We start from the raw sequence: 17,154 nt of genomic DNA on the forward strand, positions 1-17,154 counted from the left end.
TTTAGTATCCTACTGCTACTGACCTCTGCTCCCCAGCCTCTAAACGCTTTCTCAAGCCGTAAAGAGTTCATGGCATATGCTCCAAAGTTGTCAATTCCAAATTCTTGCCCTGCTTCCATGATGGCAGTATAGAGTGTAGCAGTATCTTGTCGTTTGTGGTACAACTCCCAGCCGAGCTCACCTAGAGTGAAAACTGAGAAGTCAATCAAGCCTAAACCATGCCACAAAAATTAATATTAATATTACAGTTACACTCATTACATTACAAAGAGATTGGCACGGGTTTTTTTCTTCATCTTTCAACTCTTCTACACTTAGATAAAATAGGATGTACAGCTGGGGTATATCAGCATTACTAGCTGTCACAAACATTGGAATTTTATTCAGTGCAAGTAAATTAGAATGCAAGTAAACTTGTTCATAAGTACACCACAATGTATAATGCAATGGCTAACATTATTTACCCTGGTCAGAATTTAGCTCACTAGAACCTCAGCCATTGCTCTCATCAATTACTGTGATTATGTTCTCTAGGATTTACAGCACCACTTATTACAGATTTGGCAAGAACGTACAAACATCGGAATGTTGGAAAGAATTTGCTTAGACATTCCATCTAAATAATCCTCGGGTTTTGGTCACAGGTTTGGAAGGAGCAGTCGAAGGAGCCTTGGTGAGTTGCTGCAGTATGTCATGTAGATGGTACACACTCCTGTCACTGTGCGTCAGTGATGGAGGGAGTGAATCTTGAAAGTGGTGGATGGGATGCCGACCAAACGGACTGCTTTGTCCCAGATGGTGTTCCTTGAGTGTTGTTGGAGCTGCACTCATCCAGGCAAGTGGAGAGTATTCCATCACACTCCAGACATGTAGATGGTGCACAGGGTTTGGAGGGTGAGGAGCTGAGTTACTTGCTGCAGAATTCCAAAGCTCTGGCCCATTCTTGTAGCGGCAGTATTTCTATGGCTAATCCAGTTAAACTTCTGGTCAATGGTAACCCCCAGCATGTTGATAGTGGGAGATTCCACAATGGTAATGCCATTGAATGTAATGGGGAGATGGTTAGATCGCCTATTGCCGGAGATTGCCTGGTATTAGAGTGGCACAAACGTTCTTTCCACTTATCAGCCCATTATGTGGAACACATAATAAGGTGACTCAGAGGGAGAAAATTTTATAGATGCACTTCTCCCTTCAAATCTCATCTTAACCACAAAAAAGACATTCCTTGGACTATATCTAAAAAGTGGGTTATTATACAGGCATGCATTTAAAACAAACAATTCATTTACCACCAGGCCTACCCTAGTGCTTCTCTGCTATTTTGAAACCTTTCCTGATGTTGTACTAAAGTGCTACCTGAACCCCAGGGTCACTAGTGATGCTCAACCTCACTACGGTCTAATGAGCCTCTTGGGGCAGATATGGTTCTTGCCTCAGAGCTTCTGAGTCCTTGGCCCTGAGTCTTCTGCAAACATATGTATGGGAATCCTGGTCCTGTATCCTGCCACCTGTATGAATCCGAAGGGAATCTGTCTCAGAGGTCACATAAACCATCATCAGGAAACATCAGAATTCCTCACTAACTAAGGTTAGGGTTAGGGCACTGTAAAGGCAACACTTGTGGAAGACCCTGGATATGAGTGCCCACTGGAACTGGACATAAATGTTTGGACACTTTTATAGCAGAAAAGTACCACTTAAGCCCCTCCACCTACGACATCCCCAGGTGCAGCAGCAGAGAAGCTTTTGGCTCAGTGACATTACTCAGGGGGTTGTCTTTTGAAGAAAGGTTGGACAGGTTGGACCTGTATCTATTGGAGTTCAGAAGAATGAGAGGTGATCTTATTGAAATACATAAGATCCTGAGGGTGGATGATGAAAGAATGTTTTCCCTTGTGGGAGAGACTAGAACTAGGGGACATAGTTTAAAAATAAGGGGTCTCCCATTTAAAATGGAGATGAGAAGAAACTTTTTCTCTTAGAGGGTCATGAGTCTTTAGAACTCTCTTCCCTGGAGAGCAGTGGAGACAGGGCCATTGAATATTTTTAAGGCGGGGTAGATAGGTTCTTGACTAACAAGAGAGTCAAAGGTTATTGGGGGTAGGCAGGAAAGTGGAGTTGAGGCCACAATCAGATCAGCCATGATCTTACTGAATGGCAGAGCAGGCTCGAGGGGTCAAATGGCCTACTCCTGCTTCTAATTCATGTGTTCGTATGTACATTAACTCATGCTACAATGAGATAGTTGGTCTTCATTGCTGACAAAGGCAGAGAGTACAGGGAAAAGTGCTGGGCTGGTTTTGAAGAGGTGAGGGAGTGGAGAATTGGGGCTTGGAGAAGGAAGAATGTTTGACTGTGGAAAGCTGTGGTCAGGAGACTGGGAGCTCGGGGTGGGAAGGAGGGTGGCAGTGGACAGGGAGTTGAAAGTCAGGGAAACTACAGACAGGAGGCTGGGAGGTGACTGAAGAATAGAGTCTAGGAGACGGAGGGCTCAACAGGGAGAGAGGGAAATTGGGGAATGGGGTCCTGGAATGACAGCTCAGGTGAGGAGAGGGAGGCTCAAGAATGGGGTTGGTGTGAGGTTCAGCATTTCCTGCAGAGATGTAGGAGAGCAGTAGCAACATGGGTGGAAGTGGCACCAAGAGGGAAGCTGCCAGTAAAGGGTAGGGTGAAAACTGGGGATCTAACTGAAAAAACAATGAAGGATGGTTTCCACTGATGGGTGAATGAGCCTCAAGAGCACAGAGATCGCGGTCTCTCACTGGAAGAACCAAGGAGGAAAGGAGAAGAAAGATTTTTGCACTTAGGGCACACTGTGCCAGAAGTCTTCCCTCATCACCAGATGGTCCCCTCATTACGGGTTAGACACTCCCCCATCTTCACCTCACCCACACACCCCTGATAATCCCCAATCATTACTTCCGCCGTCCCCACCCCTGACACTCTCCCATCATCATCTCACCCAATCTTCATCTCACTCACATTCCTCTATCCTCCCCTCATCCATCCACACCACTCACATTCGCCCACCCTCACCTCCCACACTCCCCGTCCCCATTCTCCATACACTCTTATCTTCACCCACCCCACCCTCCCCATCCTTACCTCATCCTCTCCCAACCTCACCTCACCCATCACCATCCCCACACTCTCCCATCCCCACCCCCACACTCTCCCAACCTCACCCCCCACATCCTCCCAACCTCACCCCCCACATCCTCCCAACCTCACCCCCCACACTCTCCCACCGTCACCCCCCACATCCTCCACCCCCACACCCTCCACATCCCCCACCCCCACATCCTCCCAATCTCACCCGCCACATCCCCCACCCCCACACTCTCCCACCCTCACCCCCCATATCCTCCACCCCCACACCCGCCACATCCCCCACCCCCACACTCTCCCACCCTCACCCCCACATCCTCCCAACCTCACCCTCCACATCCCCCACCCCCACACTCTCCCATCCCCACCCCCGCACTCTCCCATCCTCACCCCCCCACATCCTCACCCCCATACTTACCTCACTCCCACACTCTCCTACCCTCACCTCAACCATCCCAACACCCTCCCATCCTCACCTCACCCCCGCAATCCCCCCTTCCTTACCTCAACTACACACACTTCCCCATCCTCACCCACTCCCTCCCAATCATTCAGGCTCAGGCCCTTGAAATCTGAGTGTGCGTCACTGCACTGAAGAACTGGACTTTTATGGAACAAGTGGTTGGCCAAGGCCACGTATTGATCAAACTGTTGTCTCTGATTGGAGGTGGCTGCTGCAGTTGGAAAGTTTGAATCGCTGAGACAGACTAAATTACAGCAGCATTTGCAAAGCAAAGCTGCATTTCTGTGAATAGATTGGCTCCTATGATGGGGAGCACCAGGTGGTGTGTGTGTGTGTGTGTGTGTGTGTGTGTGTGTCTAAGGGGGGGAAGGTGGGTGTTAGGAATTGCACAGCTTTTCAGTAATGATAGTAATGTTAACCGGATGGATTGGGCTGAGGGGTGCTAAGGAGCATGATGGTGAAGCCACCAAGCACAACTGCAAAGTGTTCAGGAAAGAAAACTGACAGGAAATTGAATGCATATTTTACTAATGCAAAAGTGAAGTCTCATGACATCAGGTCAAACATGGGCAAGGAAGCCTCCACCCTGATTAAAATCTACCTACCCTCCCTCTGCGGATGAATTAGTACTCCTCCATAGAGTCATAGAGAGTTATACAGCACAGAAACAGGCCCTTCGGCCCATCCTGTCCATGCCGGCCATCAAGCACCAATCTACTCTAATCCGATCTTCCAGCCTGTAGCCCTCTATACTATGGTGTTTCAAGGGCTCATCTAAATACTTCTTAAATGTTGTGAGGGTTCCTGCCTCTACCACCCCCTCAAGTAGTGTGTTCCAGATTCCAACCACCTTCTGGGTGAAAACATTTTTCCTCAAATCCCCTCTAAACGTCCTGCCCCTTACCTTAAATCTATACCCCCTGGTTATTGACAGCTCTGCTAAAGGGAAAAATTTCTTCCTATCTATGCCCCCCATAAGTATACCTCTATCAGGTCCCTCAGCCTTCCCTGCTCTAAGGAAAGTAACTCAGCCTATTCAGTCTCTCTTCATAGATGAAATGCTCCAGCCCAGGCAACATCCTGGTGAATCTCCTCTACACCCTCTCCAATGCAATCACATCCTTCCTATAGTGTGGTGACCAGAACTGCACACAGTTCAGCTGTGGTCTAACCAGCATTTTATACAGGTCCAACATAACCTCCCTGCTCTTATATTCTATGCCTCAGCTAATAAAGGCAAGTATTCCATTTGCCTTCTCAACCACCTTATCTACCAGTGCTGCTGTCTTCAGGGACCTATGGACATGTACACCGAGGTCCCTCTGATCCTCTGTACTTCCTAGGGTCCTACCATTCATTGTGTATTCCCTTGCTGTGTTAGTCCTCACATTGCAGCCTGGGATACATCTTATTTGGGCCTGGCTAAAACTGCTCGTACCTCTTCCCTTTCAATGCTAACTTGTTCAAGTATATCACAATCCCCCTCCCTGATTTCTACACCTACATCGTCCTTCTCCATAGTGAACACAGATGAAAAGTAATCATTCAAAACCTTACCTACGTCCTCCGGCTCCATGCACAGATTGCTACTTTGGTCCCCAATGGGCCTTACTCTTTCCCTGGTTATCCTCTTGCCCTTAACATATTTATAAAATGCCTTGAGATTTTCCTTTATCTTGCCCGCCAGTGTTTTTTCATGCCCCCTCTTCGCTCTCCTAATTACTTTTTTAAGTACCCCCCTACACTTTCTATACCCCTCTAATGCTTCTGCTGTTTTCAGCTCTCTGTATCTGCCATAAACCTTTTTTTGCCTTATCCAATCCTCTATATCCCTTGACACCCAGGGTTCCCTGGACTTGTTGGTCCCACCCTTCACCTTTATGGGAACATGTTGGCCCTGAACTCTCAGTATTTTCATTTTGGATAACTCCCACTGGTTTGATGTAGACTTTCCTACAAGTATCTGCTCCCAGTCCACTTTGGCCAGATCCTGTCTTATCAAATTGAAAACGGCCTTCCCCACCTTTGTCCTTTTCCATAACTGCCTTAAATCTTACAGAGTTATGGTCACTATCCCCGGAATGCTCCACCACTGACACTTCTACCATTTTCCCAGCTTCATTCCCTAAAATTAGGTCCAGAACCGCCCCTTCTTTTCTAGGACTTTCTACATGCTGGCTCAAAAAGCTCTCCTGGATGCACTTTAAGAATTCCGCCCCTTCTAAGCCTTTCACACTAAGACTATCCCAGTTAATGCTGGGGAAGTTGAAATCCCCTAATATTATTACCCCATTATTTTTACACTTTTCTGACATTTGCTTACAATATTTGCTCCTCTATCTTCCCCTAACTGTTTGGAGGATTATAGTACACTTCCAGCAAGGTGATTGCCCCCTTTTTTGTTTTTAAGTTCTACCCATATGGCGTCATTTGAAGAACCTTCTAAAATAACATCCCTCCTTTCTACAGTATTGACTCCTTGATCAACAGTACAATGCCACCTCCTCTTGTTCACCTCCCCTCCACCTGAAGATTCTGTACCCTGGAATATTGAACTGCAAGTCCTGCCCTTCCCTCAACTATGTCTCTGTGATAGGAACAATATCAAATTCCCATGTTTTAATCAACGCCCTCAATTCATCTGCCTTACTTTTAAGACTCCTTGTGTTAAAATAGATGCAATCCAGCCTGGCATTATTTCCTTGTGCCGTAACAGGTCTATATTTGCTCTGCCTTCCAGGCTGGCTTAGTTTCTCTTCTATATTTGGCTGTGCATCACCCCCTACAGTACCTCTACTTTGTATTTCACCCCCCTGCCAAATTAGTTTAAACCACCCCCCCTGCCCCCCAAGCCGTCAATAGCACTAGCAAACCTCCCCGCAAGGATGTTGGTCCTGTTTCAGTTCCGGTGCAACCCGTCGACTTGTACAGACCCCACCTTCGCCAGAAATAGACCCAGTGATCCAGGAAACTAAAGCCCTTCCTCCTGCAACATCTCTTCATACACACATTCATCCTCTCTATCCTCCTATTCCTATACTCACTTGCACGTGGCGAAGGGAGTAATCCAGAGATTACGACCTTTGAGGTCCTGTTTTTTCATCTGCTACCTAGCTCCCTAAATTTTTGTCACAGGACCTCATCCCTCTTTCTACCTATGTTGTTAGTACCAATGTGAACCACGACCTCTGACTGTTCGCCCTCCCCCTTCAGAATGCTCTGCAGCTGTTCTGTTCCTTGACCCTGGCACCAGGGAGGCAACACACCATCCTGGAGTCACATCTATGGCCACAGAAGCGCCTGTCTGCACCCTCATTATTGAGTCTCCTACGACTATTGCTCTTGCACTCTTACTCCTCCCATGTTATGGAGCTAAGCAACCCACAGTGCAGGGAACTTGGCTCTGTCTGCACTCCCTGGAGGAACCAGCACCCTCACCATTTTCCAACATGGAAAAATGGTTCTTGAGTGACATGCGCTCTGGGGCTTTCCTGACTACCTGCCTGCCTCCCTTCTTCTGACTGGTGGTCACCCATTCCTTCCCTGACTACACATTTAAAAACATGCTATCCATGTAACCCTCAGCCTCACGGGTGCTCTGCTGTGTCTCCAGCTGATGCTCGAGCTCAGAAACCCATTGCTCAAGCTGGTCAAGCCGGTGGCACTTCCTGCCGCTTCATGTGGTCATCTAGGCTGCAAGGAGAATTTTCACATGCTGCAAGCTGTACAATACACGGGACTGAGCTTCCTTGCCATAATCTTTGTTTGTTTTTAATTAAAAGACTATTTCCTTCAATTTAAGCCAAGTAAAAAACCATTTAGTTTTTAAAAAAAAATGCTGAAACTCTTGCCTTCTGCAACGTCACTTTAAAGTGGAAAAAAACAACTTAGTCACTATCTACCAATCAGCTCTCACCCTTGCCCTGACATCGCTCCTTTCGAATTCCAGTGCTGTCAAGTGGTCTGGGTGAGAACCGGCTCCCTTACAGGTAAACTCCGCTCTGCTCTTCATATAGCTGCTCCACTCCCTCAAAGGTAAACTCCCACTCTCTATACAGCTGCTCCACTCCAACTCTTTATATAGCTACACCACTCCCACCCTTTATACAGCCGCTCCACTCCCAGCCTTTATACAGCCGCTCCACTCCCAGCCTTTATACAGCCGCTCCACTCCCACCCTTTATACAGCCGCTCCACTCCCACCCTTTATACAGCCGCTCCACTCCCAGCCTTTATACAGCCGCTCCACTCCCAGCCTTTATACAGCCGCTCCACTCCCAGCCTTTATACAGCCGCTCCACTCCCACCCTTTATACAGCCGCTCCACTCCCAGCCTTTATACAGCCGCTCCACTCCCAGCCTTTATACAGCCGCTCCACTCCCAGCCTTTATACAGCCGCTCCACTCCCACCCTTTATACAGCCGCTCCACTCCCAGCCTTTATACAGCCGCTCCACTCCCAGCCTTTATACAGCCGCTCCACTCCCAGCCTTTATACAGCCGCTCCACTCCCAGCCTTTATACAGCCGCTCCACTCCCAGCCTTTATACAGCCGCTCCACTCCCACCCTTTATACAGCCGCTCCACTCCCAGCCTTTATACAGCCGCTCCACTCCCACCCTTTATACAGCCGCTCCACTCCCAGCCTTTATACAGCCGCTCCACTCCCAGCCTTTATACAGCCGCTCCACTCCCAGCCTTTATACAGCCGCTCCACTCCCAGCCTTTATACAGCCGCTCCACTCCCACCCTTTATACAGCCGCTCCACTCCCAGCCTTTATACAGCCGCTCCACTCCCACCCTTTATACAGCCGCTCCACTCCCAGCCTTTATACAGCCGCTCCACTCCCAGCCTTTATACAGCCGCTCCACTCCCAGCCTTTATACAGCCGCTCCACTCCCACCCTTTATACAGCCGCTCCACTCCCACCCTTTATACAGCCGCTCCACTCCCACCCTTTATACAGCCGCTCCACTCCCAGCCTTTATACAGCCGCTCCACTCCCAGCCTTTATACAGCCGCTCCACTCCCAGCCTTTATACAGCCGCTCCACTCCCACTCTTTATACAGCCGCTCCATTATCGCTCTTTTTTGTTGTTTTACCTTTATTATTTATTTATTTTCCGCCTATTCTTAAGTTACTAATTTAATAATAATCAACAAGTGATAGTTACTCAGCTGCTAATGTAATTCTAAAACAAAGCTAAAAGCTGAAATACTCACCAGCAATCACTGGCCTGTTTTCCTGTGAATCACTCTTTGTTTTTTCAGTGTTGGTTTGAATCACTGTGTGGGGCCTCTGTCTTTCTCCCCCGCTCTTTATTCACTCTCTCTCTCTGCGCTGTTTTCACCCAGGGCCGTGCTGAACGCCACTTGGAAGAAGCACTGAGGATTTTCATTATTTATTCTTTCATGGGCATCGCCGGCAAGCCCAGAATTTGTTGCCCATCCATAATTGCCCTCCACCTGGGTGGCTTGCTAGAAGGGCAGTTAAGAGTCAACTATGCTGCTGGGGATCTGGAGTCATGGCACAGGCACAAAATGTATTCTGCATGCGGGACTTCAATGTGTGACTCAGTAGCATCACTATTGACCAAGCTGGATGAGTCCTGAAGGACTTATCTGCTAGACTGGGCATGTGGTGAGAGAGCCAACAGAAAGGTAAAAACTTATTGACCTCACCCCTCACCCTCACTAATCTATCTGCTGCAGTTGCATCTGTCCATGGAGTGTTGGCAGGAGTGACCAAGTGTGACCTTGTGGAGACCAAGTCCTGTCTTCGCACTAGGGACAGCCTCCATCTTGTTGAATGGCATTTCCACCTTGCTAAATGCAATTGATTCAGAACAGGTTTAGCAGCTCAAAACTGGGCATTCATGAGACACCAGTAGCAGCCATTAGTAGCAGCAGAATTGCGTACAGTTTTTTGTCTCCATACAGAGATAGCCTGCTCCCAGTTTGAAAACATTAACACCTCTTTTCCCCAGTTAACCATTCTGCTACTGAAACCCTCATTTATATCATAAAATTACATCAAATATACAGCACAGGAACAGGCTGTTCACCCAACTAGTCCATGTTTGTGTTTATATTGCACACAAATCTCCTTATGTTCCTTTTATCTCAGCCTATCAGCATATCTTTCTATTCCCTTTTCTCATGATTTTTTTTCTAGTTCCCTTTTGAAAGTATTTAAGCTATTTGCCTCAATCACATCCTGAAGTAGTAAGTTCCACACAAATCACTGAGTAAATGTAATTTCTCCTCATTCTGGTTCCATCTTTCTAATCTTTTGCACTTTCTCCAGTGTTTCTATGTCCTTTTTTATATATAGTACTGGAACTCAGAAGTGAACATAATAATCAAGGTGCAACTGAAACCTGGCTCCTATATAAGCTTAGCATAATTCTATAAATATCCCTCTGTAAGCTTCAGGCTCAACAACTACAACGTTTCCTTTGCTAATCCCCCATCCTCCTCCAACAACCTACACTTGTCCAAACCTCTGCTTGAATCCCAACCCAAATCAAGCCCTCATTGCCTGCTATCCTTGTTTTCACTTGACTTCTGGCCCACCAACATCTCAAATTTGCAATTCTTGTCCTTTCCGATGTTTTCAAAGCCTTTTTCTTCATAGCTCTAACTTCCTTTTACAGCTGTACAGCTCTCTCCTTTCTCTCCCTTACCATCTTTGTTCATCTGACTCTACACTCTTTGTGCATCTCTTCTCCCCTTCAATCTCCGCCTCCCACCCCCCACCCTGCCCGCCTGTTTGCTGCACCGTTTGTCTTCACCAACCTAGGTCACAACATTTGGAATTTCCTTATTCTTATTCCAATCTGTCTATCACGCTCTTCTATTAAGTTCTTTAATTGTCACCTCAAGGGCAATTAGGGATGGGCAATAAATGCCAGCTTAGCCAGCGAAGTCCACATCCTTTGAATGAATTTTAAAAAAACACAATCTGTAACCTTATGGCCCGACATATCCGTCATTCTACCATTACCATCAAGCCAGAGGACCAACGCTGGTTCAATGAGGAGTGCTGGGGAGCATGCCAGGAACAGCACCAACCATACCTACAAATCAGGTGCCAATCTAGTGAAGTTACAAGACTGAACTACTTGCATGCCAAACAGTGGAAGCAGAATGCAATAGACAGAGCAAGTCCACAAGCAATGGATCAGGTAATAGCTTTGCAATCCTGCCATGTCCAGTCATAAATGATGCTAGACAATTAAACAACTGAGGAGGCTCCAAAAAGATCCCCATCCTCAATTATGTAGGAGTTAGCCCAGCACATAAGTGCAAAAGTTAAGACTGAAGCATTGGCAGCTATTTTCAACCAGAACTGCCAAGTGGATGATCTATCTTGGCCTGCTCCTGAGGTTCCCAGAATCACAGATGCAGATATTTAGCTCATTTGATTCACTCCATGTGTTATCAAGAAATGGCTAAAGCCGCTGGATACTGCAAAGGCGATGGGCTCTGACAACATTCCAGCAATAATACTGAAGACTTGTGTTCCAGAACACAGGGGTTAGCACCCCTGGCCAAGCTGCTCCAGTACAGATACAACACTGGCATTTATCCAGCAAAGTGGAAAATTGTCCAGTTATGTCCTGCCCACAAAAAGAAACATAAATCCAATCCGGCCAATTACCACCCCATCAGCCTACTCTCAATCATCAGCAAAGTGATGAATGGTGCTGTCAATAGTATTATCAAGCAGCACTATCACAGCAATAACCTGCTCACTGATGTTCAGTTTGGGATATGCCAGCAGCACTTGGTTCCAGACCTCACACCTGCTTTAGTTCAAATATGGACCAAAGAGCTGAATTCCAAAGGTGAGGTGAGAGCAATCATCCTTGACATCAGGGTAGCATTTGATTTAAAATTGAAATCAATGGGAATTGAGGGGAAACTTTCCATTGGTTGGAGTCATATACGCAGCATAAAAGGAAGATAACTGTAGTTGCTAGAAGCCAATCATCTCAGTAACAGGATATAACAGCTGGAGTTTCTCAGGGCAGTGTCCAAGGATCAACCATCCTTATCACAAGAAATTTGACACCATTCAGGATAAGCCTGTTTGATCGGCACCTCATCTAAACCTTAAACATTCACTCCCTCCACCACCGGCACATAGTGGCAGCAGTGTGTGTAACATCTACAAGATGCACTGCGGTAGCTTGCTCAACATGGCAGTGCCTAAGCTGCCTGCAGAGAAGGTATAAATTAAAAGGTTCAGAGCTGACAGGACCATCAGGTTGGAGGGGAGACCCCTTTGCAGACTTATTAGCAGCTCCAGCATTTCATCCCCATAGTCCCATCATTGGAGAACTGAGCCTCCAGCTTCGATGGCCAGCCCGACCTGCCTTCAGAAGGCTGCCCCAATTGAGGTGGCGACCCCCATTCATGGTGGGGGGGCTGATCTGACAGCAGGAAAATACTGGTGCCGATACAAAATGGCCCCTAAGCAGGGTCTTAATTGGCCTAATTGGTTGCTCACCCTCACGGAGTGAGGGTTTGTCTGCCTTGGGAAAGTCTCCTGGTGACGGGAATGAGTGGGGAGCCATCCTGACATGACTACCCCCTATTTTCCTCCCCCTCACTGCCACCAACCCCACCTCCCCCACCCCCCCACCACTGCCTCCGCCACCTTCAATTCTATCTCCATGGGTCCATGAAAATCCAGCCCCATATTTCTCAAATCTACTCTTTGCTTTAATACTACATTTTTTTTTAGTGTGAGCTAATTACAAGACACTTTTCAGACAGGATTTAGTATTTATCAAAATAGCAGCACAACTGCAGTGTTTTCAGGCTGCAAATGATGTGATAATTGGGCTATTACATTTGTCTGGAGACAGGCAGAGCCAACTAAATTGCAGGAGAATTGGAGCAAATTTGTCATTAACTATTTGGGGAAGATGGCACAAAATGCCCTCTTACCAATAAGACTACTAAAGTATAGAGTATACTGCAGGAAAATTTGATTATATGTTGAAAGTAGTTATTCAAACTTTTACAGATCCTAGGAGAGGCCACATTTGGAATATTGAGTGCAATTTTTGGGTCCCTATCTTATGTTTAAAGCAGAGATTGACAGATTTCTAAATACCAATGACAAAAAGGGATATGGGGACAATGTGGGAAAAAGGCATTGAAGTGGATGGTTAGCCATTATCGTACTGAATGGCGGAGCAGTCCCGATAGGCTGAATAGCATACACCTGCTCCTACATTCCTAAAAAGACATTGATAAGTTGGAGTGGACAACGAGAAGGAACATTCTGAGCTTTTGAACTGGAGAAACCCACAGGGTGATACTTATTATAGCTGGAAAAAGAAAATAATGGTGCTGTGAAAATGGGGAGGAAAGATCACGATCTGGGCCTTAAGAACGTTAAAAGGAATTAAATAATATTGCTGAAAAAAAGAGACAACATGTTGAAGCTCTTCGTCTTGCACTCATCAGGACAGTTTGCTAGAATATCAATAGTAAAGGGAACAACAATTTATACTGCATGAAAAGAGAGTGCTGATTGGTTAGCAAGTGGACTCTGATTGGAAGAAGCACTGCCATGGAGAGTGCACCAGGGAACAGTTAACTGCCAAGCTTTTGTTCAAATTCAAACCAGGCAGATTGATTCTGATTGGTCAAGGCATAACCATGGGGCATGAACCAGGGAATGGCTGTCCTCTAAGTTTTGTTCAGTTGCAAAAGGTGCAGTGCATGGACATGTTCCTTCTGTCTTCAATAGTAAAGAACTCATTGGCAGATTTCTCAATTAGCACATCAAGAAAAGGGAGCTCATTTGTCTGCTGCATCTCAAATGTGAAATTGAGCACAAGACGGAGCTCATTAAGGTGTGTAAGGAAATTCTTACATGCAGCTGTAAATTCAAATAAAGCAAATGTATCATCTACATATCACAAATATGCGAGGAGTAGGATTAATTAATTAATAATAAAAATTTAAGAGGGCAATTCAACTTGGACACAAAGGCAAAATAAAAGCTATCTAAGTTAAAAAAAACAATGGCCTGACCGTTTCAGATGGTGGGGTTTCCCTTCCCGCCATTTGAAGAGTCGGTGGGGAACACGACCCTGGCGACTTCAAGGCCTGAATTTTACCGTTGGTGGGAGCACACAATCGGCGGGCCCGGGAGCAGTTGAGAAATGGGCCCCCGACCGTGATCGACCACCTACCACGATTTCACGGTGGCTGGCCAATTAACGGCCAATCAGTGAGAAACGCGGGGTGAAAAGCTCAGCGCTGCCGAGGTGGGGGCGGGTAGAGGGCGGGCGATGATGTTTCTGTAGGCGCTACGAGAGAGCTCCCTGAAGGCAGACAGCCGCCTCAGGGAGCTGCAGACCTGAAAGTGATCAAATAAAGGTTAAAAAAGCTGCAAAGATAAAATGTCCATGCACCACAATCAAGCACCTGAATATATGGCTGATAAAAATGCTGTCCACAGATATTTATTTAAATTTTATTTCATAACGGGAATTACATCCCGCCCTTGGATGAGATTCGCCCATCCGCCAACTGTAAGGTTGGACAGGCCACTAAAAAACGGGGACAACGGCGCCGTTAATTGCCCTCTTAATTGTGGGTGGGTGTGTTTACAACTTTTGCGCATGTCCTGCGAAAGGAATATCGTGCGAGTGCGCAATGATGCCAGGATGCTCACCCGATGTCTTCTCGTGCGATTTTATACCCAATCGGGTTGGGCGCGTGCCTGCTGTGGGATGTAAAATTCTGCCCCAAGTGCCCCGCAGCCATTTCGCACTCCAATGATTGCCAACCGGCTGCAGGCAGGAGTTATACCCCTCACTCAGGAAGAAGTCCCGTCTTAGAGAGCTGCCGGCCAACCGGACTGGTAGACAGCTCTCTAGTCCCTGCAGTGACAGGAGCTGCAGTGGATTGAAGAGGAGGTTCAGGGAGGTGCCTGAGCCTAAGTCCCAGGACTAGATGGCAAGGTAAGTTTTCGTGGTCCCATGATGGCAAGGGTAGGAAAGGCCTGGAGGAATGCAAAGTGGATGATTGGGGTGTTGGGGGAGGTGCTGGGCGGGGGTCTAGGGAGGTCCAGCAGCCACCAGACCTTAAAGGGAGGTGGTTTGGGCTGGGCAGGGGTGGTGCCTGGAGTTCAAAGAGGGCTTCTGATGGAGGCGCTCCCTTCCCATCATCCCTTCCCACCTGAGGAGTACACCTGTTCATTTTTGGGCTTCTCCTACACCAGGTAAATCGTCCTGCCAGTCTAAAAATTGAGGCTGGGCAGAAAACAGCCTTTAGGTGGTCAATAATTGGCCACTTAAGGGCCTCAATTGGGGCAAGGGCAGGCGGCCTGTCTGAGACCTTGCCCACCCCAGCGTAAAATCACTGTGAGGTCAGGGTGGGCGGTAACCCAGAGGGAAGCCCCTTCCTTCAATTTCATGCTCCCCTCACTTATAAACCTGCTGGTGGGGGAGCAAAAAATTGAGGCCAATGTTGGGAAACATATCCTTAGTTTGTTTACAATCACACAATAAAATCACAAACACATAGTTTTGTGTCTGTGCATGACAACATAGTGACAACCCACACGACTCTTGTGACTTCACAAACAGACCTTTTTATCAAACATTTGCTTCATCAAGACACTAACGATTTAATGACTCACAACTAGAGCTAATTTTACAAGTTTGCCCTCCTGATGCTGGGAGCACAAATCAGGAGCTTGGGAATGCGTTTCTCATAATTTCCTGTTCATTACCTTTCATAGTAATCGTGATCTGCCTAAGGGCAAATCCTCTGTTCAATGCTCCACACCTCGCGTCCTTGCACCTTCCTCTTCAGTTGTTCATAGGACCCTCCCCATTTTCAATTTGGCTAATATCATTCCCTTTCTCCCTCTTGGTCTCCATCCCCCTAATTTTCTTGCGATCACCTCCTTCAGCAAGTTCTCATACCTTAAAATATGGTTAATCCAACCTTGTTGCCTTTTCGTAATAATATTCACGAATGATCTTTCCTTCTCCACCATCCTGAGAATTTCCAATTTCCATCCCTCCATCATTTTCACATGGCCCATCCCCTTCCTTGACCTCTCTGTCTCAATTTCTGGTGATAGACTGTCCACCAATATTGATCAGAAGCCTACCAACTCCCACAGCTACCTTGACTACAGCTCCTCACCCCCCATTTCCTGTAAGGACTCCATCCCATTCTCTCAGTTCCTTCACCTCCGTCGCATCTGTTCCAATGATGCCACTTTCAAAAACAGTTCCTCTGACATGTCCTCCTTCTTCCTTAACCGAGGTTTTCCACCCACGGTGGTTGACAGGGCCCTCAACCATGTCCGGCCCATCTCCCGCGCATCCACCCTCACACCTTCCTCTCCCTCCCTGAAATATGTTAGGTTTCCCCTTGTCCTCACTTATCACCCCACCAGCCTCTGCATTCAAAGGATCATCCTCCGCCATTTCCACCAACTCCAGCATGATGCCACCACCAAACACATCTTCCCTTCACCCCCCTGGCGGCATTCCACAGGGATCAGGAGCTTGGGACACCCTGGTCCACTCCTCCATCACCCCCTACACCTCAACCCCCTCCCACAGCACCTTCCCATGCAAGCACAGAAGGTGCAACACCTGCCCCTTTACTTCCCCTCTCCTCACCGTCCAAGGGCCCAAACACTCCTTTCAAGTGAAGCAGCATTTCACTTGCACTTCCCTCAATTTAGTCTACTGCATTCGTTGCTCCCAATGCGGTTTCCTCTACATTGGAGAGACCAAACGCAGACTGGGTGACCGCTTTGCAGAACACCTTCGGTCTGTCCGCAAGCAAAACCCAGACCTCCCTGTTGCTTGCCATTTCAATACTCCACCCTGCTCTCATGCCCACATGTCCGTCCTTGGCCTGCTGCATTGTTCCAGTGAAGCTCAACGCAAACTAGAGGAACAGCACCTCATCTTCCGACTAGGCACTTTACAGCCTTCCGGACTGAATATTGAGGTCAACAATTTTAGATCATGAACTCTCTCCTCCATCCCCACCCCCTTTTCGATCCCCTTTTTTCCAATAACTTATATAGATTTTTCTTTTCCCACCTATTTCCATTATTTTTAAATGTATTTCCATCCATTGTTTTATCTCTACCTTTTAGCCTATTTCGATTCCTTCCCTTCACCCCACCCCACCACCACTAGGGCTATCTGTACCTTGCTCGTCCTGCTTTCTACCCTTAATTATCACATTCCTTAGATAATATCACCACCTTCAACACCTCTTTATCCTTTTGTCTGTGACATCTTTTGGTTATCTCCACCTATCACTGGCCCTCTATCCAGCTCTACTTCTCCCACCCCCCTTAAACCAGCTTATATTTCACCTCTTTTCTATTTTTACTTAGTTCTGATGAAGTGTCATAGGGACTCGAAACGTTAACTGTGCTCCTCTCCGCAGGTGCTGTCAGACCTGCTGAGTTTTTCCAGGTATTTTTGTTTTTGTTTTGGATTTCCAGCATCCGCGGCTTTTTGCTTTTATCTGAGAATTTCTTTGTTGCGCTTGTGTTCTCTCCATCTG

General features: G+C 47.1%; 1 protein-coding gene across 3 annotated transcripts in view; it reads right to left on the reverse strand.

Moving 5' to 3' along the window:
- The window catches only part of dmgdh (dimethylglycine dehydrogenase), a 168,448-nt gene that overhangs the window by 16,147 nt on the left and 135,147 nt on the right, over positions 1-17,154 (reverse strand). For 2 of the 3 annotated variants that reach the window (XM_041186943.1, XM_041186941.1), the window contains exon 13: positions 24-193. In XM_041186943.1, the coding sequence (XP_041042877.1) occupies positions 24-193 (170 nt within the window). The remainder of the gene's footprint in view (positions 1-23; positions 194-17,154) is intronic. The other variant, XM_041186942.1, reaches the window with a different exon arrangement.

Source organism: Carcharodon carcharias, chromosome 4 (genome assembly GCF_017639515.1).
Source record: "Carcharodon carcharias isolate sCarCar2 chromosome 4, sCarCar2.pri, whole genome shotgun sequence".
Taxonomy (NCBI): domain Eukaryota; kingdom Metazoa; phylum Chordata; class Chondrichthyes; order Lamniformes; family Lamnidae; genus Carcharodon; species Carcharodon carcharias.